The following is a 25,072-nucleotide window of genomic DNA, read 5'->3' on the forward strand; positions in this document are numbered from 1 at the left end:
AAAAGATTTACTTTTCAACTACTTATACCATTGAGAATCCATATCCCTTTATTCGCATTATTTCTATAGCCATAGATATTCTATTAATTTTATCGTATATGTACCCCTTTTTATCTGGACTGAAGGTAAATTGATTCTCCAATCCTGAAGATACTTGCATGATCAACACAATGGAAAACAATGGATATGCTCAATTTGAGAGAAACCCTTCCCTTTTGCCGGGAACGACATTAGAAAAAACGCAAAAAACTAAAAAATATATAGAGCACTATTACAAGGTAGCAGTGGAACATGCTGTAGAAAGAAATCAACGGTAAGTGGAATGCTACAATTGGAGAATTCGAATCTACGTTTGCTCCAAAATATAAAAAAAATCAATCTATTTCAACATTGAATTACGTAAAGTGTCCGCGATTTAGCTATATCTCGTTAGAGGCCAATTCTGTCTTGATCCATAAGAATCGCAGCTTCTGCAGATAATTCAAATAAGTGATGGAATTATCATATTCATATACGATTAGTGAAAACTCTTATATTAACTATGTTGTAGAAGAATTGAGCTTGAACGAAAGTTAACGACGGAACGTGGTTCTGATGAAAGAAAAAACAGACAGCTAAGAGCGTTGGGAGAGAGGGAATCACAGTTTTTGCGTTTTCGAAGGACGAGGCTCTCGCTGGAAGACTTTGCGACTATTAAAGTCATTGGAAAAGGTGCTTTTGGTGAGGTATGTTTTTAATTGTCCTTCTGTATTACTAACAAAAATAGGTGCGATTGGTACAAAAGCGGGATACTGGAAAAATTTATGCTATGAAGTCTTTGTTGAAAACTGAAATGTTTAAAAGGGATCAATTATCTCATGTCAAGGCGGAACGGGATTTGCTTGTAGAATCAGATTCTCCCTGGGTGGTTTCCCTTTATTTTTCGTTTCAAGACTCTCTCTACCTTTACCTCATTATGGAATTTTTACCCGGAGGGGACTTAATGACTATGCTGATTAATTATGATACCTTTTCAGAAGATGTAACTCGCTTTTACATGGCTGAATGTGTTTTAGCTATTGCAGATGTTCATCGAATGGGATACATTCATCGTGATATTAAACCAGACAATATTCTCATTGATCGTGACGGCCATATCAAATTATCTGATTTTGGTTTGTCCACTGGATTCTATAAACAGGATCAAAGTGCTTCTTATATGAAACCTCCCAAAAGCGGCAATACCTTAAAGAGAGGACAAATGGTAGACTCTATTTGGCTAACCATGTCTTCAAAAGATAAAATGGCTACTTGGAAAATGAATCGCCGTGTTATGGCGTATAGTACTGTCGGTACTCCCGATTACATTGCACCAGAGATCTTTTTACAGCACGGTTATGGTCAGGATTGTGACTGGTGGAGTTTGGGTACCATTATGTTTGAATGCTTGATAGGATGGCCTCCGTTTTGCAGTGAAAACTCACATGAAACCTATCGTAAAATCATTAATTGGAGAGAAACCTTAAATTTTCCCAACGATATCCACCTTAGTGCTGAAGCCCTAGACTTAATGAATTGTCTTATGACTGATTCAGAACATAGACTGGGTCGTGGTGGTGCCATCGAAATTATGCAGCATCCCTATTTCAGTGGAATTGATTGGGATCACCTTCGTGAAAGCCCCGCTCCATTTATTCCTTCTTTAAGATCGATCACTGACACTCATTATTTCCCGGTGGATGACTTGTGTCGAGTTCCCGATCAGCCTGTTGCAACCCCAGAAGCAAATGTGGATCCAAGGACTCTCGAACAAACAAATATGGCCTTCCTGGGATATACTTATAAAAAATTTAATTACCTCACTATGAAGGGAGCTCTTTAAAAAGAAAATACCCAAGATTTGTTATTCTGTTATCTCATTGCATATAAGGATTGGAAGGACAAGACTGAAAGAAAGACTTATTCTTACTTCCACATTTGATGAATTAATCGACGTTTTTGCTATTATAATAAACATTGTATTAAGGTATGTACTAAGAAATAGAAACTTTTGTAAAAAATAAGACTACATTGAAGTGAAACCCGACAATTTGAAAACTACCAACTGTGAAACATAAAAGATAATCGCATGTGAAAACAAAGAACGATATATGCATTAAAAAATGTAAAACGTAACTAATAACAATATTATAACCAACTCGAAAAACAGATAATGAAGGAAAAAAAAAAAAAGAAGAGATAAAAACATTGCCAAAAAAATGGGTCGATTTTCTTTCAAAAACCAGACAACTTAACAAAATTGAAGCAAAATATAAATAAAAACAAAATTGTACCAAATCTGCACTTTTTTTAATAGATATAATAAATTAAAATTAATCATCACTCGCGAGCTTTAAGGTACTGTTCAATTTCATCGTTTTCATTGGAATTGGAATTGAAAAACTCCTTACTCTCCTGCTCGAACCGAGAGTGTATGAACGCATCGCTTTCCAATTCCACAAAAATGTCAGTATCTGTCGGTTTCATCATTCGGCGGATCATTTGTAAAATTATATCCAACATTAAAGCAGCAACAGTAACCAAAAACACTGTAAGCCACCACCCAGCATTTTTACCGAAGTGATGAAAGAATTGTGATTTCGCAAGGTAAATATTTTCATCGGGATAATGGTCACTGATAAACATATTGAAAAAAAACCATCCCAAAAGTGTAAGAATAATTACAATAAAAGAAATAATGTTTACATACTGCATCTCAATAAAAATGAGCTTAAAGTTCATCACAACAACTGCAGCAGTAAAAATGAGCTGCCCAAAAGCAAACAAGTTATTATCGGTGAGCTGTTTTACGCCATATAACGCATATGTAACGTAAAATACTAAAAAGGCTTGCATAAATGCCATAGATGACCAGCTTATATAAACACGCCAATTAAAAGCTTCGTTGTTAATTCCTTTTTGATATAGTTCTGGAACAGCAATGACGGTACTAACATTTAAATCTTTGTCGAATATACCAAGACCAATAACACATAAAGACGAAAAGAGAGTATTAAAGCATGTAAGCCCCCAATTCTCATATAAACTTTGACCGGTATATCCAACAAAAGGCTGCATAATAGCTTGCATTAGGAAGAAAAACTGCTCTTTGTAAAATGTACCTAAAATATATTTAGATAGACGTACATAATTCCACCGACCGTGACAAAAAAGTAGTTTAATTAAGAATTTGAATCTGGCGATTGAGAAATCAGATGATCGAGCTGCTTGCAGACCTTCAAGACCAGCGATACCAATCCCAACGTGGGCTTCTTGGATCATAGCAATATCATTTGCGCCGTCTCCAATCGCTAGCGTCACAGCAGAATTAACATTCTCGCGTACGTTTTTTACCATGAGCGCTTTTTGCATAGGACTAGCTCTACAGCATATAACAGAGTCAACTTTCACAGAGGTGTTAATAAAAAGTGTAAAAACTTCACGGTCATTTTCAATACTGTCGAGAGTAGCACCATCTATGACAAGGACTAAATGTGCTACAGAGTTGCTTTGCATTGCTTTCATACACGACACCAATTGGTGAATTACGAGGTTTGTTGTATCAATCTCTTGGGGTTGCTCTAAAGAAAGTCTCTGTCCGCCCTTTATAGTTTCGTCGCTTCCAGATTTTTCATCCATAGATCCTAAAACCACGACAGTCGAGAACCCTTTTATAACTCCACAAGAATGACCAATATTAATTGCAGTTTCTTTTTTATCTCCAGTTAACACCCAAAATTTTATGCCAGCTCTGAATAGTGAATTAATAGACTCAGGAACGCCTGTCTGGAGTTTATCTTCTATCGCAGTAGCACCTGAAAATTCCAAGTTCCTTTCAATTAATTCAGCATTATCGTCTAATAGCTGTTGTCTATTAGTCAAGCTGCTCAATGCTTCATCATTCAATGCTTTCCACTCTTGATATTCTTCCTCTCCGAGAAATCGATGTGCATAAATAAGTGTTCTTAAACCATCTGAAGCAAATGCATTAACGTGCTTGAAAGTGTTTTCAAACATCGCAGCATCATTGTGACTTAAACTTTCAAACATCGATCCCTCTGCTTCTTCTTTCTTAGAACGAGATTTCTTGTCGGAGAGTCGTTCTCCTACTGCAAAAGAGTGTCTTCCAGGAGTAGGACGGCGCCTAGTTTCTAATATACTGGTGCTAGCTCGTGGCCGAATCGAGCCCATTTTTTGTCTACGTTCATCTAACCAGGAAGTGACATTATTGATATAATCTGCACGTCTTCTGGTCAAACTGGGTCGGGATGCTGTCAAACTTGGTCTAGCCGTACTCATACTGTTTCTTATAATAGCTTTATCTATTTCAATACTTTTTCGAGCCTTTTCTGCTTTAGTAACAGTATGACTTTTCTTTTTTGCAAGCACCGAAAGGCGAAGTCTTTCGGTTACTGTAGAATCGGCACCTTTTGTAAATAAGCAAATCCGACCATTTGGCATTCGTACAATTACCGACATACGCTTCCTTTTACTACTGAATTCGATAACATTCAGGATCTTATAGGTTTTTGTAATGGGCTGGGAACGAGGATCTAAAGGATAATGTAAACTGATGGACACAGTGTCCATATCACGATCCACAACAATATATCCCAGTTGTTGAGCGGCATGTACGAGAGCTAGTTCATCAGGAGAAGTGGATTGGTAACGATAAATATTTTCCTTTTCATCGTAAGATGGAAGACATGTGTGACACACAGCCATATTTAAAAGAAATATTCTGACTTTTTTCGAGAAAGTAGTATGTGGATTGTCATGCACGTATTTGAGCAATTGAATAGTAGTCCCTTCAATGTTTTCTGACAGTTCAGGAATTTTTATTTCATCATTATCTTCTTTCTTCTTATTTGTCGGAAGTAACCTTGGATTTTCGGCCCCTACATGTTGCCAAGCAAAACCTCCCACGGATAAATTCCGAAATAGCATTACGTTGTCTGTAAGGGTTCCTGTTTTGTCTGAAAACACATGAGTCACCTGACCAAGCTCCTCAAGGATAGATGAACTTCGGACTTCACAGCGCGTATTGGTTTCAGGGTAATACATATCAATGTCACTCTGAACTAAGAAAGTCTGACAGACACGAATAATTTCCATTGATACGTACAAAGAAATTGGAACCATTGTGTTGTATAAAATGATAAATGATACAAGAATAGGGACAAAAGCAAGGCTTCCATCTGATAAGTACCACAACTTGGTTTCAACCTTTTTCTGCCATATAAAATATGCAACGGTACAGTAAATTGCCATACTGACGACTAAAGCAAAAATGAAAATTACAATTTTGTTAGTATCCTTTTGCATGGCAGGCGCCTTAACTCGAAGATTACGAGAAGCGTTCATCCGAATCTTCGTTTCTTCTCCTGTAAAAATAACCAACCCAAACAATTCCGGAGTGTTCCTTAAAATTGATCCTCTGTAAATGACATCTTTATTAGTTATAGGAATCTCTTTCTCTTCTGAATTTAATTGCATCCTTCCATTAAATTCATATAAGTTTCCATTAGGATCTTCAACTATACATTCACCAGAAAGACGGCTAAGGTCATTGATGTCTTTGCAACAAGAGCGTAAGGTAGAGTTAACCAACTTGGTTTTTAGAGATGTCTCTCCATCTAAAGCCGCTGTCTCGACATAAACAGCGCCATTGGGGTGCGGACTCGATAAAGCAATTATATCAGCAGGAACAGACTCGTCAGAGGTTAGTCTTACTATATCACCAATACGCACATCTTTCCAATCACAGTTAGCCCAAAAGAATGTAGGCTTGAGTGTGGTTTCAAAAGGAGTTATTTTTTGTGGATCTAAATTTGTAGAAACATCCTGCGATTGAACGAACGTAGGTGATTGTGGAGGAGGAAGGTCAGGTATTTCTTGGAGGGAGTTGGAGTAGGTAGTACTTCTAGATCCAGTATCCTGGGACCTTCGTTTTCTCCACTTTCTTCTACGAAAAAAAGAAGGCTGTTCGTCTACAATAGGAGGTGCATTATCAACGTGTCTTAGGACTTGAACTTGAATCCGATTTTCCACACGATCTTGACGATAACGACGATAATTATCAAAGCCTTCACGTAAGATAGCAATAGAGATAAAAATCAACAACGGTATTATAGTAGTGTAAGTGCCTGTAGTGGACCATCCTGGGATCATTTGCATAATCGCAATTAATAAAAAGTAACAATTAGCAGTCTTTGAAAATTGAGCAATGATCTGCAAAGGAACGAAGTTATATTTATTGTAACGAGACGATACAATGTTGTTCTTAATGAAGGGCTTCCCCATACGTTCATCAATTTGAGAAGAGTCATCATATGGATCAACGATAATATGTCTTCCATCTTTTGATTTCAACTGGCGGAAGTCCCTCTGAAACAAGGATGAAATCTTTGTACTGAGGTATGTCAAGGGGTTTGGAACCGAGAATTTCTTGCGATTTTTCTGCAAAAATTCTTTAGGAATATTTTTACGGCCATAAATTTCTGGTGCAATCTCAACTTCATTCGAAGCATGCGACGGCTTTCCCATATCATCCAAGGGAATTTCTTCAATTTCTGGAAAAGAGACATGAACTCTTTTCTTTGCCTTTGAGGGTGACTTGTCAGTTTTAACTGACGGAGTTAAAGCGGACTTCATAGAATTTGCTGTAAGTCCAAACACTGACTTTAAGTTACTTCTCTTTTTCCCTTCATTCTCAGTCCCTGTTCCGGAGACGTCAGAGCTGGCATTGTCTTTTGTTTTAGACTCCTCCTCATCAATGTTAACATCTCGAAATTCATCTTCTATAATGCTTGACGGCGGCGACAAGTCCTGGAACCGCACATGAACGCTTCCCCGACGTTCTACGATTCGATTATTTACATTTCCACTTTCATCGTTAGCATCAATATTCGCTACAACGTCTTGATCGTTCGATGATTGTCTTTTTAGTCCAGTAAAATCGTTATCGTTGCCATTGGACTTCATAAGTGCATTTGTATGAATTGAACTTCGGTGTTGGAATGGGCAAGCAAGAAAAGTGCTCTCCGAAGTCTCCTCCAATGACTTTTGATCTAACGAAAATCGTTAGGATACACTATTTAAAACATAAACAAATGTTGTTTTTATCATTTAATATTCTTTTCTTACTGTCTGCTGCATTTTATGATTGACCATTGGAAAAAAAGAAATGCTAAATCTCAGCTTTGAAATACTATGTTCGTATAAATTCGTGCAAATCATATAAAAGGAAGCAGTTTGAAATATACTAAGCACAACAAAATCTTCGTGTAAGTCGGGAAGTAGCATTAAACAAACATCTAAAAAAGTTTTCTAAATGTGATGATCTTACGGTTTGTACGAAACAACTTATATATAACTAGCAGCCTAAAACCAAGAGTATTAGGAGACTTTAAAGACTGTAAATCCTTGTTGTCTTAAACCAAACCCAAAGACATGAGCCAGTCATTAGTAAGGTATAGTTTGCTGGCAACAAGTTTTCCAATGGCACTAGTATTTTCGGCTTCCTTAACGCCCTCCATAAAAGCAGCCCAAAAACCCAAAAATCTGGCTATAAAGACTTTTGCATCTGTGACGTAGGGGAATTCCTCCTTTATCTGTTTAAAAGTATTCTCAACAGCACCTGCTTTGTTCGTATCCTTATCACTTCCAGACAGAGTCTGCAGAAGCTTATTCATAATTATACCTGACAGTAGGCTACAAAAATTTCGGCGAAAAGGAAATCTAAAACAAAATTAGTAAACGATTAATCGGGTAGAGTAACAGGCATACGTTTTTCTTATCGAGTATGGGTTTACAAGATTTCTGTTGGCATTAGCGTTCATAATAACAGATGCTATTAAAATAGCGGCCAACTCATGAAGGTTGGCACCAAAGCTTGTTTGCATCAAATAAAATTGTAACAAATCGCGGTCAGGCGCAGATAACTGATAAATTTTTTCTTTTTCAGTTGGAAGGAATGTAGCAAGTTTTGATAAGAACTCTATAACAGAGGGGATAGAAAGAGTGGAAGAAGTTGCAGAATCAAATTTAGGCTCTTTAATTTGTCGTAAGCGCAGTAATTCAAACAGAACACACATGGAACTTTGATACTGAACGTCACATTTTTCTAGAGCCATCAACAAAGGAGAGCCCCAAGAAGTAAGTTGATGGGTCGTAGATATAAACGATCGGATCTGCAGGAATCGATAAAAGGAGCTCAATACTATTTCTGGAGTGGTAGAAAGCAAACGCTTGGGTGGGTTTTTTATACCTATACCACCATCCGGACAGAAGCTCTTTTCAACAAATTTTTCATCTCTTAAACAATTAAGCATACTATGTATACTTATACGATTATTCTCACCCACAGCTTCCTTAATATTCAGGGGTATGCATTCATCGTAAATCATCCAGGCTCTAGTGTCGTTGTATAGCGGAGGATCATAGCTGTGCATAACCTTCAAAGATGCTTGCTGGTTATGTCCGTGAAGGGAAATTACATCTCGAGCTTGATAAAATCGGTGAAGAGGTTGAGTTAATAGATTGAGACCTTGAGACCAAATCTCCTCTAGATCATCAACAAACCTCCGCTGATTAACTGCTGCCAGAGCAGCAGCATTTTTACGGGAAGTGAGGTCTGGCTTTTCGTTGACTTCCTGGCTTGAGGAATCCCCAACATGCTGCTCTAGTATGGAGACCGGATCACTGAAACAACCAGACACTAGGGCTCCAATCATCCTAGAAGGGAGCAAGCCACGAGAAATATAATAGTATAGTTCGTTAGGAAGACGCGTACCCATGTACGCGCTAATATCATTAGGAACGGAATCTTCTGGCACAGGTGGGATAGTAAGTCCCTTTTCGTTCATGATAACACAGTAATTTAAGTAACAAAAGGCACGTCTGTATTGCTGAACTAATTCTTGAGCAGTACCGGATGGCAATGTGTCGGCAAATCCTTCCACAACGCGATAAGCGGAACCTAGCATCATTACCAATTCTATAGCAGATTTTAATAAGAAAGTTCCTTCAAATTGAGGAAGTGTGGGTGAAATGGCAGTACCACAAAGTAGACACGCTTCAACAAATTGACTCCAGGATGTGCATCTGCTATCTTGATAGATAGATTCTCCATCTAACCATTGAATTGTGGAAGACTGTTTCTCCTCTTTAATTAAGTGAGGAACGGAGAGAGAAGAACGAAAGGACTCCGACTGCAAAAATGGAATAGTAATAGACACGATAGGGCGTTTCACGTTGAAAAGAAGAAGATCTTCTGGACCATATACAGCATCAACATAACGTTTTGAAGCACCTCTCTGGAAGTAGGAAAGCTGTGCCATAGCTAAATAGGGAGCAACAAAATAGTCAATTTTCTTCTTGTCCAAAATGTTTTTCAAAAAATCACATAATCTATCTAAAGAATCTCGTTGACTACTGTAGAGAAAGGTGCGTCGATTTTCAAAATTGTTACGATGACTGCCATTTGGGTCCATTCGATACAAATTTGTGTGAATGTTAGCATCGTACGGATCAAAGCTTGACAATGAATATTGTATCTGGTATAACTTTTTTTGTTTATGTAAAGCTTCACTTTGACTGCTAGCTTCAAAGGTTAAGGGAATGCCATTAAAAACGAATAAAGGAGTAACATTATTTTTTTTCAAGGCTTCAAGAAAAGAATTAACATAAGCGTAAAGGATTTCGGATTCTCCATCCACAGAAATTGCTTGAAGCTCTTCCGGGCTTAGTCTTTTTAAAAGTTCTATTAGAAAATAACTGGCATCAACTCCCAGTTTCCTGTTGGCTATTTGAGATATGCTACATGTAAATTCATGCTTATTTTTTATTAAGAATAATTCCAAAGAGTGTACTTTGTGAAAAGATGTTAGTTGCAACAGTTAAAAAACGTTTGGACTTACTAGTCATTTTTGAATATGCTGAATCAAGAAATGCGACTTTTAATTGACTTTTTAATTCCTTATTAATAAGTTATGCGTCCTTTTGAAGTCCTTCAGTTAATGCATATATTGTCGACACTTATGTGAGAAGGTTAAAAAGGCTAATGGGCGGCATTACTTAGTACTTGAAATGGTCTGTTTAGCTTGGAAACCCCACTATAAATGGATTTTATCTTGAAAACATTCAGAATAATAAAAAAAAGAAAAGAATTAAATTATGGTATATAAAATTAGCATAAAATATGGAAGTTAGATAAATCCGTAAAAGTTTCGACACTGCTTAACACATTTAGTTGTTTTTGATGTAGCGATTTTGTCACCAAGGAATATATAAAAAAAAAATAAAAAAAACGTTGTAAATATTAGATACAATAAATAAAACAACTCTTATTAAAATTAAAGTAAGCTGTATCTAGGGGAGTAAACCATAGGATGAAAAAGAAGCAATCGCTTTAGTAAATACGAAGCAAAAAAGAAGAAACAAAATGCAGACATATGTAAAGTTCTTGATTATGGTTCAACGTAAGAGAATAGAGAAGAGAAGCTAATCTCTAGCGAATTTCAAAAAGAATTTATTAGTTTGCTCGGCAAAAGTAAGCGTGAAAATGGTATGAGGAGCAATTCTAGCTAAATGAGCGCCAAATCCTTTATACAAAGCGAAAAATCCCTCTGCACGGACTGTCTTGAGGAAACAATCAAGAGGATTTTTATAAAGTTCCTTATTTTTTTGATTATACATACGAGTCATGATCGTATCAAAGACTTGCATGCAGCAGCATACACCAAAACCGGAAATTGAACTAGCAGTTAAGTGTTTAAGAGTTCCCTCCTTCATAAGGTTGTAGTATTCAATATTGCGTTTAGCCCAATTATAGATAGGAAGCTGAACTGATGAACCTGACACTGTACGGATAATAGCAGCATCAGCGCCAGCAAAGATTCCCCGAATCCCACTTTCACTAACAACTCGCTTGAATCCGTCAAAAATGTGCTTATACCCATACTGTTGACCAATAGGGAAAGCGGGAGAGTACGACTGCATTCGGGTTTTAATCAAAAAGAAAGGAGAACCAAACAGAGCACCAAAAAAACCAGAACCAGCACCGCTAAGAACATTGATAGCCATGTTATTACCCCTTGGATCCTGAAGGAAGGCACGATTTAGATACGAACGAATGGGGTCATAAAATCCAAGACGACATCCATTTAGGCAAAGCTGATATATGTAAGCAGTTCCAAGTCCTCGTTGGAGTCCTTGAATTCCTTCATGCTTGGCAACCAATTTAAAAGCTTGCCCGACGCTTTTATAAATTTTTTTCGATTCGTCCACCTTTGTCAACTGGCCCTGAAGTTGAAAACGAGTTTTAATGATTTCAAAAGGATTAGTTAGAGTAACCGCACCACATGCAGCAATGCCTCCAGAAACGAACCCCATCACCGGTCCTAGTCTCTTTGGTTGTACTGGAGGTTTTGCTGCAACATTCGCCGACTCGCTTACAGCGGATTGTAATTTTTGATCCATTGGTATAAACGATCTAAACGGTTATATTGCCTGTGGTAAAGCTGGTCTTTCACCAATTTGGGGGTGTTCTGAATGCTCACTAATAAAAGAAAAAATCTCATTTCTTTCTTATCTGATTTTGTAATTATAAACATCCTCGGTAAGACGATATATCGGCGTAAATTTTCAATGACTTTCGTCGGTACTAAAGTAAGTATATTTATTTACGTTTACATTTTTAATATCTTTATACAATTTAATCACTGAAAATATAGGATTCAGGTATAAACATGTAGGATATATATAAAAAAAATATAAAATAGTTGATCTGCAGAATAATTTAATGAAGAAATTCCATGAATGAAAAACTTTGGTAAATGGAATGACATTCGCTATGTAACTTTTCTTTATCAAAAATAGGCGGTTTAAAAGTTCCTGTACTTATAACATGGCAAAGTAAATAGCTTTTTGTCTTTTCCTAATATTCATGGTATCTTATATGCTTATAACATAAACGAGAATTTATTTATTTTTGTCAAAATAGCAGGAACATTGATCAGTGCTTTGTGATTCATTGAGTTTTTTGAGAACCTTGTTTGTCAACCCCTTTTCTCTTGGCTTACCTTTATTTCTCGTTTTATGACCATTATACATATCAATTACTAAATCTTGTGAAAACCCACCGATGAACTTTTCAGCGCATTGCTGGGTTAACTGGTCCAATATTTAATTCAATTGCCAAACATAAAAAGCTGGATAGTCTCTTGAAACACCGATATAACAAAACAAAAAGACACCCCATTGCTTTGTTTATGAAAACCTTTACTTACATTTAAACGTCATTCAAAGTCGCCTTCCTTTGCATTTTTAGGGGGTTCGGTCATTTAAAGTATACCTTTAGCGAAGCGGGTTGTGCTCAAGGTATGATGGGTGAATACGTTTTTTGCCATTCCCAAGCCAAATACGAGGAATTTGTCAAAAGTAACTAGGGTCCTTACTATTTTTTATGCTTTTTTGTACAAAAATATCAAGTGAGGATACAGTGAAAAAAAAAACCTGAGATTTTCAGTGTCTTCATTATCCGATAGGTTTATTCCTTGGCCAACGCTTCTTTTTCTTTATTTTTTTGTGTTTTTGCTTTAGATTTTTGGGTGTGAAAACTATCTTGCTGGTTTTATGTTTTTTTCTCTACTTTAACCTGGTTATGCAGCATTAGACATGGAATCGTCTAAAGTCACTCCCAAAAAAATGGGTCAAACTACGCGTCGTGCTATCCATTCTTGCTTGGCATGTAGAAAAAAGAAACTGAAATGCGATCATGGAAGACCTTGTTCAAACTGTAAGAAAAGAGCAACAACATATTCGTGTATATACTTGCAACAAGGACAACCATCAACAAATAACTTTGATGGAGGAAACGAAACCGATTCTGTGATAAATGAGCTTTTGAGTAGGATTTCTCATCTTGAGCATATGCTCGGAGAACTAAACCCCCGTGGCTCTTCCCAAGGTAAAAATCGATTATCACCTAATGTTGTATTAACCTTTTGTTATTAGATAGTGCTTCAGCACCGTTGACCCCAGTTAAAGAAGATTCTGCTGCTTTTGATGAGACTGAACGAAACATAGGTACTCTATCATTGCGAGATTCAACAAAAACTACCTATGTTAATTATCCTTCATCTTATCATTTGGCCTGGCATTTACGAAAAACGAATTCTCTGAACTTAGACCATGACTTTTCTGAAGATGGAAAGGAAGTTACGCAAGAATCGTTTTTGTTTCGCCTTCCTGTTCGGGAACACGCTCGAAACTTTCTTCCTCCGAAGCACATTTCAGATCTTCTCATCGAGGCTTACTTTCTTCGTTGTCATTTATTTATACCGGTCTTACATAAGTCTACGTTTATGGAAAGGTACAAAGTATTTTGGGAGGAACCTGCTGAGAGAAAGCCAGCAATGACATCTCTTCTTTTTGCTATGTTTGCTAGTGCCCTACTTGCTACCCCAATAGAAACTCGACTTAGTTGGAATTTAGGAGAAGAAGAAAAATATTTGTCCGTTGATTATCATTTGGCATTTCGTTACGCGTTAGCATCATCCAACTTTTTATTTGATCCTGATCTCAATGCTTTAAGAGCTTTAATTATCTGTCAGGTAAATACTCTATTCCATTTTTTGCTTATACTAACTTCTCAGGTCGCTTTTGATTCTGATACTACCCTTGCTCCTCCCTCGATGGTGGGCTTAATTACACAAACTGCTTACTTTATGGGACTACATCGAGATGGATCTTTGTATGGATTAAATAGTGTTTATGCTGAAATTAGACGACGAGTTTGGTTCTCTGTATTGGTTTTAGACCTTAGAGTATCTGAAATGACAGGAATACCTCCACGAATCCATGAGGACAGTTATGACACGAGTTTTCCTAGTCTTTTACCAGAAGAAAACTATCAAGCGGATCCATCAATTTTTACTGCTGGACGCTTTGTTTGTATATCTGGTAGAGCATCACGTGAAGTCTCAAAGTACATGCGGATGCTGTTAGGCTTAAAGTCTCCAAATTATAGCAAAATTTTGGAAATGGATCAGAAACTGACTGATTATTATAAAGAAATTAAGCAAGAGCTACTTCCTGAACCTACAACTGTTCATGAAAGATTATTACACCTTTTTACGACTTACATCTTTCAGCGGTTTCCTATTTTGTTTCATTTTCCTTTTCTGTTAAAGAAAGGTGCTTCAGCTTTTTCATACAGTCGTATCCGTTCTGTTGAATGTGCTTTAGATGCTTTATCCTGTTTGTATGAGCTTGGCACGACTCCGGAGTTTTCTATGTATTCATGGTTCTTTTGGAGATATCCCCCTTTTCATCCGTGCATTGTTCTTTTTTTAGATATTTTACATTCTGAACAAACTATATATTCGGATGATAAAAGAGTGGTCATGATTAACCAAATATTTTCATTATTTCCTAAAATAACGGATATACAACGCTTTCATCAGGCATGGTCACTACTAAAAACTTCGCGAACCCATGTCTGGGAAAAATTAGGACTAAAATCATCTAATAATTTAGCAGTCTCGGACGAAAACATACCTGAATTGGGGTTTCTAGATCCGTCGAAATTGGATATTAGCTGGGTAAGTTTTCTCAATAGTTGAAACTTTTTAACTAACTTTTGTAAAGGATGATTGGGATGCGATTTTTCAACATTGCCCATTTTAACTTTGAGCTGCACAATTACTATACATGTGTTATACAATAGAAAGATGGTTTATTTATTTGTTTTGTAGGTAATAGTTAATACCATATCATATACGAAGGATACTTTACTTCACTTTTTCTTTTTTAAAGGCGCTGAATTGTTTAATTCTTTTCAAACTCAGCTACTTTACAAAATAAAAATCAATTGTCTGTCGTAAAACTAGTATTCTTTAAATCAACTAAAGATCGAGTACCTCTCCATTTGACCTCCTTGCTTTGGTTTTTCAAATCTTTCCATTTCCATGCTTTTTGCCATTCTGGTGATAATGTACCACATACTTTTTGCGTAATGTACTTACCTATGTTTGGTAAAAACTTAAAAGCATGACCACTATCCCCATTAGCAATCAGGACATTCTCTGTTCCAGGCAACTTGTCTATTAAGAATTCTGAATCGGAAGTATCGGAAATCCAGCACATTTTGCACTTTTGCAAAGGACGGTCCGCCAAATTAGGAAGATACATTTGCAGAAATTGACGAATGTTTTTCTTAGCGTAATCTGGGATTTCAGTATATAAAGATGGAGGGTTTGGTATGGAGGTAATGATGGATTGATCGTAATGAGTATGTGTATTGTAGACATATTCATAGCCGGTACTGGAGAATTTTAATAACTTGGACTTGTGATCCGGTGGAAAAACGTATGCGACATCAGGATCAAATATAATTGGCATTTTCGTATATTGTTTGTATTCCTCTTCCGTTAATTGGAGGTGAGCAACTGGTAGTCCTTTGGCTATAACACGGCGATCTGTATGAACATACGCATTCATATAAGCACCAATGGCCAGTAAAATGGTATCCGCTTGTATGATTGAGCCATCATCAGTCTCGACAGCGGCCAAGGTATTGGGACCAGAGGAAGTATTTGGAAAAACAAATCGCTTAAAAGAGCCACGTTTTCCATATCGAAACTCAACTCCATATTTTTTAGCTTCGGACTCCATCGTTTTTAATGCTTCGGACGCATTAGCATAACCAGCATGTTCATTTAAGACTGCTGAGGCATTAACTTTTAAAGGAGCATTTGATAATAGAATTGGAAATCTTTGACGGATTTCGTCCGGAGTGTTGAGATTAATTAATGCAGAATCACCTAGTAGTTTTCTCAAATTCGCTTGAGAAACAGCATCAAACTGAGATCTATTAGGGTCACTTGAAGTGATACTTAACCGGCCGCATTCATGGTAAGAGGAAGAAACCGGATCATTCGTTCTCCATAGATCCATTGCTTCTAATGCCAACTTCATGTACTTTATATCTGCGTACTCTGGACGTACGATTTTGTTTAAGTCATTTGCAGCTGACATGCTAGATGGTACAGCTTCTGCATCAATGGCGATGATTCTATCAAAGACATGTTGTTTTGCTAATTCGACAGCAGCAGAAAGGCCGAAAACGCCACAACCAACGATCAAAAAAGTTTTTGTCATAAATGCAAAAAAGTGTTGTGTTTTGAGATAAGACGAGGACTAACGACCGGACTAGAAAACTAACTGGCAATCTGATAGAGATATCCACCAATACGCCAGGCAACTTTATTTCCCTCCACCTAGCATTGTACACGTGTGTTCAAGGAGGATAATGGAGAAAGTGTTTCATAGACGAAGAAGGATATTAATGATAACAGGGGGTATGCTCAACTTTATTAATATGCGAAGAGTTAAGCTAAATCACGGTTTCAAGATGCAATCTTTGAAAACAAAGCACAAAAAAAAGGATCAGATAAAAAGAGACGAAATAAGAATAAAAGAGTAGAAAAAGATAAGTAGTTGAAAGATAATTTCTAGTGCTTGAGATCCCTAAATTTTTGGTAAATACATCCATCGTCGACAACTGGGAAGTTTCCCTTAAGGTGTTATTATAAAAGAAAACAATTAACCTATTTTTAATTTTATTCTGTCTTTCTGTTTGTTTACTATTTTCTATTAGCTACTCTTCCGATCTTTACCTGAGCATCCCAGATTGCGCTAGTCGTGCCTTTATCCTTACCTTCTTTGGTAAGTAGGGGCTACGTAATGTGAAATGAGACAGCTTTAACTAGTTATTTTTAGTGACGTTTGGGTGAGCGAGTTACACTTGCTTATTAAATGAGGAAAGATTACCCGCCCGAATCAACCAGCGTTTGTAACTTTTTATAGCTATGTAAGTCGATCCTGTTTCACCTAATGTCTCCCTTCGGAATGCATAAAAAAAAAAAAAAACTCCCAGAAGATATCCGGGGATTTCGCTTATTTTCAGCTTTAATTGAGTGACGCAAGAAGTCCGTTTCGCTTAAATTTTCAGCCTATATTCCATCAATAGATGTGTAAGAAAAAAAAAAAATAATAAAATAAAAAGCTTTTCCTTCGAATTCTTGCTATTCATAAATGTCACCTAGTTTGTATCTTTCTTTTTAGTTCGATTCCGTTCATTACACCATCTTCCTGTTTTGCTTACAACTTTGACCTGTTGATTATAAGAAATATGATTCATTGTACTCATTTCGGAAGACATTCTTGGCTCTTGTTACTCGTAATCTTACGATTACAAATTACTTAGCTTCTTATTAGCCTCAGGTTTGAACTTTGGTTTTCCAGGAAAATACTTTCTCATATAGCTCCCGAGATTTCCGTCTACCGAACATGATGTAACTAAGATTTTCTTTATTGTTTACTACATTATATCATCGCCCTTTGTAAATTATAAAATGCTCGAGAAATTCAAGAATGCATCAATTGTCTGAGGTTTAATTTATTGTTTGATTCAAAGTTGGATTCCTTATTCCCTTTACCTTTCTTTTGATATTGTGATATTTATTCCCGTTTAATCTTTCATCTATTTCATTTATTTATCTTTTCTTTTTTCTTTTTTTTGTTTATTTTATATATTATACAGGTAAATTATTTATTAGCATCATGTCATCGATTGCTTCTATCTTTCATCGTCCTGAATTGTTTGGTTTTGATCAACCCGTTGCTCCTACAACAGTCCATGGAAATAGGTTTACTTCTAATAGCAACAAATGGTTCTCTGTTGACAATCCCGCTACCGCTCAAGAAATCGGTAAAGTAACCGATTTGACCGTGGAGGATACCAAGAAGGCAGTAGATGCTGCTTCCAACGCTTTCAAGTCCTTCAAAAACACCACTCATGTGCAGCGAAGTGAACTATTGAGTCGCTGGGCTAGCCTGCTAGAGGAAAATAAAGAAGATTTGATAAAGATGGTCACTTTAGAAAATGGTAAACCTGTTTCGCACGCTGATATGGAGGTCTCTACTTCCATTGGTTACCTCAAATGGTATGCAGGAGAAGCTGTTCGTATTTATGGTGACGTAGCGCCCTCTAGCTTACAGATGAACAACTTTATTTTGTCGGTGAAACAACCCATCGGTGTTGCCGGATTAATTACCCCATGGAATTTCCCTTCTGCTATGATTACTCGAAAGGGAGGAGCTGCATTGGCCGCTGGTTGCACTTTAGTTGCTATGCCTGCAACACGAACTCCTTACACTTGCATTGCTCTCGCCAAACTGGCACTGGAAGCTGGTTTCCCTGAAGGTGTTTTTAATGTGATCACTACTTCTAATGTTAGTGAAAATGGCAAAGAGCTGACTACCAATCCTTTGATTCGTAAAATCTCTTTCACAGGAAGTACCGATGTCGGAAAAATCATCATGAGCCAAAGTTCTAGCACAGTAAAGAAGATTTCTATGGAATTGGGTGGAAATGCTCCTTTTATTGTTTTCCCCGACTTTCCTGTTGATCAAGCTGTTGAATCACTTTACAACATTAAATTCTTTAGTGCTGGCGAAGTTTGCGTCTGTCCTAATCGTGTATACGTTCACAAGGACATCTACGAAGACTTCAGTAAAAAGCTTGCAGAGAAAGTTAAAAGTATCAAGGTAGGCAACGGACTTGATCCTTCTACCGCCTTGGGTCCCTTGATTTCTAAGGAAGGATGTGATAAAATTACAAAGCATATTGATGATTCTGTCTCTAAGGGTGCCAAAGTACTAGCAGGTGGTAAGCGAATTACCGATAAAGGTGGATACTTTTTTGAGCCCACTGTTCTTACAGGAATGGACCAGAATATGGTCGTTGCTTGCGAAGAAACCTTTGGTCCATTGGCTTCTCTGTTCAAATTTGACAATACCGATCAAGTTTTAGAGTGGGCTAATGACACAGAGGTCGGTTTGGCAGGCTATGTTTTTACCAAGAACCTCACAACTTTAGTCCATGTTGCTAAGGAACTCGAAGTTGGTCTTGTTGGTGCAAATATTGAATTAGTAGACGAACCTTTCATGTCCTTTGGTGGTATCAAACAGAGTGGATTTGGAAAAGAAGCAGGTCGTCATGGTGTTGAAGAGTTCATGGTCATCAAAGAAATCAACCTTAAAGCTCTTTAAAAGGCAGAAATGATTCTTCCTAGCAAACAGTTTGATGATTCTATGATTTTTTGTCTATCGTTATAGTCTATTTATTATAGTACACTATGATTTCACGGACAACCGTTATGAATTTATGAATATATAAAGTTTTCCATCAAATTCATTAACAGTATGCTTCTAAAGTCATCCGATGTAGGCAGCAGTTGTTTGTTTATTTTCACGCATGACTTCAACATGCGAAAGCTACCAAAAGGGTAACGATGTAACCTCAAAGGTCACCACCAAAATTCTACCAAAACATACCAATCGAAAGCAGTTGGCTTGTTTTCATCCTTTAAAATGAGCAATATTGACGAGTGGGTTCATAATGCGAATGAATGTATATCAATTGTTCAAAGTATGCTATAGAGTTATGATACAGTTGCTGACGAAATCTTTCATAGAAAATGAGAAGGGTGATGTCGACTGTGAATTCCATCCTACTTTTACTTACAGTATTTTTGGAGACTCGGAAGTTCTATACGGCTACAAAAACCTTAACATCGAGGTATGTATTTCTTCATCTACGATGTAGCGACTTTTCAATTCTTAGTAGTGGCATTTATGTTAACGAATGAAAGATTCAATATATATCTCCTTCAATGAAGCCACAGCTAAAAGTTACGTGTTCTGATCGACTTGCTCCAGAATCAGGAGTGGAACCAACAAACGTCGATAAAACGTTGTCAAAATACTTGAGGGATGATCGGGTTCCAGAAAGCTTGGAGCCGGTTGATGTTCGTAATATCCCGGTCGCTGAGACTTATTCTTTTGATGAACGAAAATTCTGTATATTAAAGGTTGGCATTGTTTCCTAGCTTTTTATTTATGATCTACTAACTTGCATAGAGTAAACCTAGTGACCTAGCTGCAATAATGCAGTATTTGCAAATTTTTTCTCTATTCTTTATCGAGGGTGGCTCTTTTATTGATATATTTGATCCTAAATGGACTATTTATTTATTGTATGTGTCATGATGAATATCGACAGTTGAAGACTAACAAGCTGTTTTTAGATATGAAATAAAAGAGGAACAGTATTGTTTACGAGGGTATTGTACCGTTTATCACTATTACAAATGGGATAAGACGAGAACGGATGGTGAGCGTCCTCGCATTTCTCAGTTTGTGATATTTCCTCCTTTTCAAAGAGAAGGCCATGGTTCTAGACTTTACAATACCATTGTAAATATATTCCTAGAGGATCCAAAAATTCTTGAGTTCGCAGTGGAGGACTCATCTGAGGCATTTGACGACCTTCGTGATCGTTGTGATTTCCAGCGACTGAAATCCATGAATATATTTACTAGTCCAGAGTTCCGTTTGCCTCTATCAAAGGAATGGTTGCACTCGCAAAGATCAGCCACTAAACTACCACCGGTATATTGAATGATTATAGTGAAGTTATGTTCTAACCTCTTATGTAGCGCCAGTTTCTTCGTTGTTGCGAGATTGCTCTTACCATGAAAATGAAGGATTTATCCCTGTTAGAAAGAAAAGCGCTTCGTCTCTTGATCAAGGAAAGAATCTTTCGCCAGAACCTTGACGTTTTGCTTCAGCTAGACCGTTCGGATCGTCTTGACAAAATTCAAGGAGCCTACCAAAATCAACTTGATGAATACAAAAAGATTGCAAAAAAGCTTCCAAAATTATTGAAAGAAGGATCTCGGAAGCGACAAAAAACTAAATAGGAAACTCAATAATAGTGAAATGGTTTAAATGTGTAAATTTACTCTATTCAATTGTTTTCAGAATCTTTCATTTTACCACTTTAAGTCATAAGTCATAAGTCATATAGTTGATTTATTTTCAGTAGTTACCTTTTATTAGTCTAGCTATCAGCTTGATTCTTAAAACTTTTAAAACAAATTTAATACAATTTGTGCTTTTTAGTCTTTCAAAAACACTTTCTATACATCTATGAAATATTGAACTCTTAGTAATAATCATCATAGTTAGTCCGTTCGAGTTTGATTTGTTCAAACCAACTAGTTAATAGACAAAGGAATCCTTTTTCCTTCTCTTTTCTTTTTTTTTTTCATTTGTTTTTTTTGTTTTTGCATACCTGAAAAGAAATCTTCTCTTCGTTAATACAGTTCGTTAAACCAATTTCCCACCGCCAGAACCAGCGTCCTTCCCAATTCCGGCCAAAAAATATTTTGGCTATAATTTTTTTTGAATAATTTAAAATTTGAAGTAAGATTTTGCTTTAATTTCTACAATGAGTGGAAGATTCGTGAGAGCTAGCAAATATCGTATGCCTTTTGTTTCAAGGGTGTAAATTAACTTATTAAGGTCACATTTTTGGACAAACATGCAAGAAAGAGCTTTGCTATGATAATTTAAAGGTTCGTTATTAAGTAGAAGTGTATACGGTTACTGAACGTTGAATTAGATCAGTAATAATGCATGGGATTCTAATTTAATAAGCGCGAATCCTTTCTATTTAAGCGTCAATTGGAACTCAGGAGCTGGCGGTGCTATTGCCGTCATTCCTTTAGAAAATCGAGGAAAACTCCCCGACCAAACCAACCTATTCCGTGGTCACACTGCTGCTGTTTTGGATACCGATTGGAATCCATTCCATGATCAAGTATTAGCTTCAGGAGGTGATGACGCCAAGGTTCGTGACTCATTAATTTATGAATATTTACTTACAATGATAGATTATGCTATGGAAAGTTCCTGAAGACTACACAGTTTTGGAGCCCTACGAAGATGTGCATCCTGTTGCTCACCTAACAGGACATAGTCGGTATGTTTAGATGAAGAAGGCTATTTGACTAACTGTTAAAAAGCAAAGTAGGACATGTACAATTTCATCCTGTTGCCGCGAATGTGCTGGCTTCTTCGAGCGCTGATAAAACTATTAAATTATGGGATTGCGAGAAAGGAATTGCTCATGTATCACTTCCCATGAATGAAATCTGTCAATCTATTTCTTTTAACGCTGATGGAAATTTGCTTGTTAGCACTGGTCGCGATAAGAAAATTCGAGTCTGGGATCCTCGTACTGATAAACCAGTTTCAGTCACCAATGGGCATGCTGGAGCCAAAAATTCGAGAAGCGTTTGGCTTGGAAGCTTAAACCGCATTGCCACGACCGGTTTTAGCAAGATGAGTGATCGACAGCTCGCTCTCTGGGATCCTGCTAATATGTCTGAACCAATTGGAGGTTTTACTACCTTGGATGCTGGTTCAGGTATTTTAATGCCTTTTTGGGATGACGGTACTAATGTCATTTACCTTGCCGGAAAAGGTGATGGTAATATTCGTTATTATGAGCTGGAAAATGATGTTTTCCATTATCTTTCTGAATTTAAATCTGTTGATCCCCAGCGTGGTATAGCTTTCGTTCCAAAAAGAGGCGTAAACGTTGCTGAAAACGAGGTTATGCGTGCCTATAAATCCGTTAACGATACGATCATCGAACCTATTAGCTTCATCGTTCCTCGACGTTCTGAAGCCTACCAGAGTGATATTTATCCTCCTGCCCCTTCTGGAAAACCAAGCTTATCGGCAGATGAATGGTTTTCAGGCAAGGATGCTCTGGTTGATAGAATTGATATGTCTTTACTCTATGAGGCCAAAGGTCCAGTATCTAAAACAACAGCTGTGAAGATTCCTACACAAGAGGTCCAAAAGGATGCTGATAAAAATCCTATCGAGGTAAAGCCTTCGAAGAAACTAGAACCAGCTGGGGCTACTCCCGTACAAGAGAAGGCCGCTGAAGATATTCCATCGAACAAGAAAGAAGAAAAGGAGCTTCCTAAAGAAGAGAAGAAAGAAATTGAACAAAAACATGTACAGAAGGAGAAAAAACCAGAAGAAGACAAGGTTTTACCTGAGCATGCTATAAAGTCAGAGAAAAAAGCTCCCGAACAGGAAGAAGTTCCTGTTCCTATAAAAGCTTTAGAAACAAAGAAGGGTGAAATTAAAGAAGATGTGAATGATAAATTGATTAAACGCGAGAAAGAGTTATCCATGTCTCGTATGCCCACAATTTCTTCCCCTGAACAAGAAGGTAGTCTTAGTCAAAAGTTAGAAGCTATCGAGAAACGATATAATGAGGAGATGCCTATTCGAGACTGGAAAATTGCTCAGTTAGAGGAGAAAATAACAAAACTCTCTGAGACTATAGATAAGCAATTCTCTCGTTAAGGTTTATCATTTTTCTTTCTTTATTAATTGATAAAATTCTTCTATTAACATATCTACTTACTTTTATATATGTGCTTTGAGCTTCTCCTGAGTCACCACCACCATCACATAACACAGGAACACATGTTCCATAAATGTGGAAATGTCTTCCGGGATGAGAACGTATGGTACCGGTCGGCGCTATGTGAGTAAAGATAATGCCATATGGGCCTCATTAGACGAATCACCTCAAGCATTACACATTCTTGACACTAATGTAACAAACAACGAACTTAATAAGCATGCCTCTTCTTTTTCAATTGAAATCGGTAAAAAAGCTTCGTGTGTTAAAAAAAGTGAAGATGAATCTGTTAAATTACTTCCTAAAGCTGCCGATAAAACAGAAGAAAGACATAAAAAAAGTAATTCACATTTGGTGCCTACGATTATTGTTCCAAGTCATGGTAGGAATATTGCTAAAACAAGTGATAGTGATGTTAATACATCCATTACTGAATCGAAGATGACTGAGAATTTAAATGCAGGGCTTCAAAATCGTCCTCAAAGGAAGTCAACGCAACTTTCGTACCTACTAGGTTTAGTAGATCAACAAATTCCAATCTCTTTTAGAGATTATATAAAAACGTTTAAATCTTCTATTTATAAGATCGGGGAAGCTAGTTATAGTGAAGTCTTTAAAGTAGAGAAGGATGAACCGATCGTTTTGAAGATTATGCCTTTTGGAAAGGAAAATCAGATTCGCTGCTCAGATATTATAAATGAGCTAAAGATTACTAAAAGGCTTAGTAGTCTAGAAGGTTACGTTGATCTTCAAGAAGCAGTTATTGTCAAGGGAACGTATCCATCAATTTTGATCAAAGAATGGGACAGATACGATAGGCAAAAGGAATCTGAGAATGAGCGTCCAGATTTCTTTCATTCATCTCAGTTATTTTGTATACTATGCTTAAGTCATGGTGGTACTGACTTGGAACATTTGGAACTGTCTGATTGGTTTGAAACTTGGAATATATTCCTAAAAGCAGCGAAGGCTCTTGCTACGGGTGAAAGGAAATTCGAATTTGAACACAGGGACATGCATTGGGGGAATATTTTAATAAAGAGACGAAACGATGAGGACCTTTCGTATTTATTGGATGAAGTGTCCTTTGATGAATTCGAAGACTCTAATACTTCATTTCCGGTGTCTGAACGAAGCTTTACAGCCGACTCACTTGAAATTACCTTAATTGATTTTACATTAGCTCGAATGAGACATACAGGTTCGTCGTCTCCCATATTTAACGAGTTTGATGATCCTGAATTATTCAGTGGGCGAGGTATGTTTTAACATTATTCCAAGTAAAAGCATGAACGAAACTAATCCATAATTTTAGGTGATTATCAGTTTGATATTTACCGACTGATGGCCAAGGTCACTAAAGGGCAATGGGGTGAATACTTTCCAAAGACAAACATTCTCTGGTTACATTATTTATTGTATCAATTATTGTATAAAAAAACCATTCCTAAACCTCGTGATCTTCGCGAGCAACAACTAAAGGAACGCCTAACAAAATTGTTCAAGTTACTAGAACCAGTACGGCGTCCTCACAAAGGATCTTGCCCTTTACAGAATTGTGCATTTCCATCCGCCGCCTCCCTTGATGAATGGATCAATCAGCAATATGATGACTGAACCTACAAGTTGTCTTGTTCTCATTGCTTGTAACTTAGATTCTTTTTGTGCATTGCTTATTTAACTATCGTTTGT

General features: G+C 37.0%; 10 protein-coding genes across 10 annotated transcripts; 6 read left to right on the top strand and 4 right to left on the bottom strand.

The window, feature by feature from the left end:
- Positions 1-26: 26 nt before the first annotated feature.
- Positions 27-2,066, top strand: SPOG_00685 (AGC/NDR protein kinase Orb6). Its single transcript, XM_013168860.1, has 3 exons — positions 27-313; positions 551-725; positions 767-2,066. Exons 1-3 carry the CDS (start codon positions 159-161, stop codon positions 1,859-1,861), a joined length of 1,425 nt encoding a protein of 474 aa, XP_013024314.1. The 5' UTR covers positions 27-158; the 3' UTR covers positions 1,862-2,066.
- Positions 2,067-2,104: 38 nt separating this feature from the next.
- On the bottom strand, positions 2,105-7,039 carry SPOG_00684 (P-type ATPase). The gene has a single exon (XM_013168859.1). The coding sequence runs from the start codon at positions 7,000-7,002 to the stop codon at positions 2,359-2,361; it is 4,644 nt and encodes a 1,547-aa protein (XP_013024313.1). The 5' UTR covers positions 7,003-7,039; the 3' UTR covers positions 2,105-2,358.
- Positions 7,040-7,207: 168 nt separating this feature from the next.
- On the bottom strand, positions 7,208-10,151 carry SPOG_00683 (XP-G family nuclease). Its single transcript, XM_013168858.1, has 3 exons — positions 9,939-10,151; positions 7,807-9,889; positions 7,208-7,758 (listed from the first exon to the last, which is right to left on the bottom strand). The coding sequence occupies exons 1-3, from the start codon at positions 9,943-9,945 to the stop codon at positions 7,452-7,454; spliced, it is 2,397 nt and encodes a 798-aa protein (XP_013024312.1). The 5' UTR covers positions 9,946-10,151; the 3' UTR covers positions 7,208-7,451.
- A 12-nt stretch (positions 10,152-10,163) lies between these two features.
- SPOG_00682 (anion transporter) lies at positions 10,164-11,678 on the bottom strand. The gene has a single exon (XM_013168857.1). It carries the CDS (start codon positions 11,497-11,499, stop codon positions 10,522-10,524), a length of 978 nt encoding a protein of 325 aa, XP_013024311.1. The 5' UTR covers positions 11,500-11,678; the 3' UTR covers positions 10,164-10,521.
- Positions 11,679-12,344: 666 nt separating this feature from the next.
- On the top strand, positions 12,345-14,836 carry SPOG_00681 (transcription factor). The gene is made up of 4 exons (XM_013168856.1): positions 12,345-12,988; positions 13,036-13,634; positions 13,677-14,624; positions 14,671-14,836. Exons 1-4 carry the CDS (start codon positions 12,697-12,699, stop codon positions 14,707-14,709), a joined length of 1,878 nt encoding a protein of 625 aa, XP_013024310.1. The 5' UTR covers positions 12,345-12,696; the 3' UTR covers positions 14,710-14,836.
- A 34-nt stretch (positions 14,837-14,870) lies between these two features.
- SPOG_00680 (L-saccharopine oxidase) lies at positions 14,871-17,320 on the bottom strand. The gene has a single exon (XM_013168855.1). It carries the CDS (start codon positions 16,180-16,182, stop codon positions 14,890-14,892), a length of 1,293 nt encoding a protein of 430 aa, XP_013024309.1. The 5' UTR covers positions 16,183-17,320; the 3' UTR covers positions 14,871-14,889.
- Positions 17,321-17,396: 76 nt separating this feature from the next.
- Positions 17,397-19,242, top strand: SPOG_00679 (succinate-semialdehyde dehydrogenase). The gene has a single exon (XM_013168854.1). It carries the CDS (start codon positions 17,647-17,649, stop codon positions 19,135-19,137), a length of 1,491 nt encoding a protein of 496 aa, XP_013024308.1. The 5' UTR covers positions 17,397-17,646; the 3' UTR covers positions 19,138-19,242.
- On the top strand, positions 19,169-21,004 carry SPOG_00678 (histone acetyltransferase Hat1). The gene is made up of 6 exons (XM_013168853.1): positions 19,169-19,516; positions 19,563-19,666; positions 19,740-19,958; positions 20,008-20,123; positions 20,175-20,538; positions 20,586-21,004. Exons 1-6 carry the CDS (start codon positions 19,459-19,461, stop codon positions 20,847-20,849), a joined length of 1,125 nt encoding a protein of 374 aa, XP_013024307.1. The 5' UTR covers positions 19,169-19,458; the 3' UTR covers positions 20,850-21,004.
- A 375-nt stretch (positions 21,005-21,379) lies between these two features.
- Positions 21,380-23,319, top strand: SPOG_00677 (actin binding protein; the record flags this gene model as incomplete). Its single annotated transcript, XM_013168852.1, has 5 exons — positions 21,380-21,413; positions 21,454-21,506; positions 21,554-21,781; positions 21,825-21,913; positions 21,957-23,319. The coding sequence occupies 5 exons, from the start codon at positions 21,380-21,382 to the stop codon at positions 23,317-23,319; spliced, it is 1,767 nt and encodes a 588-aa protein (XP_013024306.1).
- A 142-nt stretch (positions 23,320-23,461) lies between these two features.
- On the top strand, positions 23,462-24,997 carry SPOG_00676 (haspin protein kinase; the record flags this gene model as incomplete). The annotated part of the gene is made up of 2 exons (XM_013168851.1): positions 23,462-24,638; positions 24,696-24,997. 2 exons carry the CDS (start codon positions 23,462-23,464, stop codon positions 24,995-24,997), a joined length of 1,479 nt encoding a protein of 492 aa, XP_013024305.1.
- Between the last annotated feature and the right edge of the window lie 75 nt (positions 24,998-25,072).

Source organism: Schizosaccharomyces cryophilus (assembly GCF_000004155.1).
Source record: "Schizosaccharomyces cryophilus OY26 unplaced genomic scaffold supercont4.5, whole genome shotgun sequence".
NCBI classification, from domain to species: domain Eukaryota; kingdom Fungi; phylum Ascomycota; class Schizosaccharomycetes; order Schizosaccharomycetales; family Schizosaccharomycetaceae; genus Schizosaccharomyces; species Schizosaccharomyces cryophilus.

Coding starts and splice junctions, on each gene's coding strand:
- SPOG_00680 (XM_013168855.1), bottom strand. CDS start 16,182: ATGACAAAAACTTTTTTGATCGTTGGTTGTGGCGTTTTCGGCCTTTCT.
- SPOG_00684 (XM_013168859.1), bottom strand. CDS start 7,002: ATGAAGTCCAATGGCAACGATAACGATTTTACTGGACTAAAAAGACAA.
- SPOG_00681 (XM_013168856.1), top strand. CDS start 12,697: ATGGAATCGTCTAAAGTCACTCCCAAAAAAATGGGTCAAACTACGCGT. Junction 13,635..13,676: donor GAGCTTTAATTATCTGTCAG/GTAAATACTCTA, acceptor CTAACTTCTCAG/GTCGCTTTTGATTCTGATAC. Junction 14,625..14,670: donor CGAAATTGGATATTAGCTGG/GTAAGTTTTCTC, acceptor ACTTTTGTAAAG/GATGATTGGGATGCGATTTT.
- SPOG_00678 (XM_013168853.1), top strand. CDS start 19,459: ATGAGCAATATTGACGAGTGGGTTCATAATGCGAATGAATGTATATCA. Junction 19,959..20,007: donor GAAAATTCTGTATATTAAAG/GTTGGCATTGTT, acceptor TAACTTGCATAG/AGTAAACCTAGTGACCTAGC. Junction 20,124..20,174: donor AAATGGACTATTTATTTATT/GTATGTGTCATG, acceptor AGCTGTTTTTAG/ATATGAAATAAAAGAGGAAC.
- SPOG_00679 (XM_013168854.1), top strand. CDS start 17,647: ATGTCATCGATTGCTTCTATCTTTCATCGTCCTGAATTGTTTGGTTTT.
- SPOG_00685 (XM_013168860.1), top strand. CDS start 159: ATGATCAACACAATGGAAAACAATGGATATGCTCAATTTGAGAGAAAC. Junction 314..550: donor GCTGTAGAAAGAAATCAACG/GTAAGTGGAATG, acceptor ACTATGTTGTAG/AAGAATTGAGCTTGAACGAA. Junction 726..766: donor GAAAAGGTGCTTTTGGTGAG/GTATGTTTTTAA, acceptor TAACAAAAATAG/GTGCGATTGGTACAAAAGCG.
- SPOG_00682 (XM_013168857.1), bottom strand. CDS start 11,499: ATGGATCAAAAATTACAATCCGCTGTAAGCGAGTCGGCGAATGTTGCA.
- SPOG_00683 (XM_013168858.1), bottom strand. Junction 7,759..7,806: donor CCATACTCGATAAGAAAAAC/GTATGCCTGTTA, acceptor ATTTTGTTTTAG/ATTTCCTTTTCGCCGAAATT.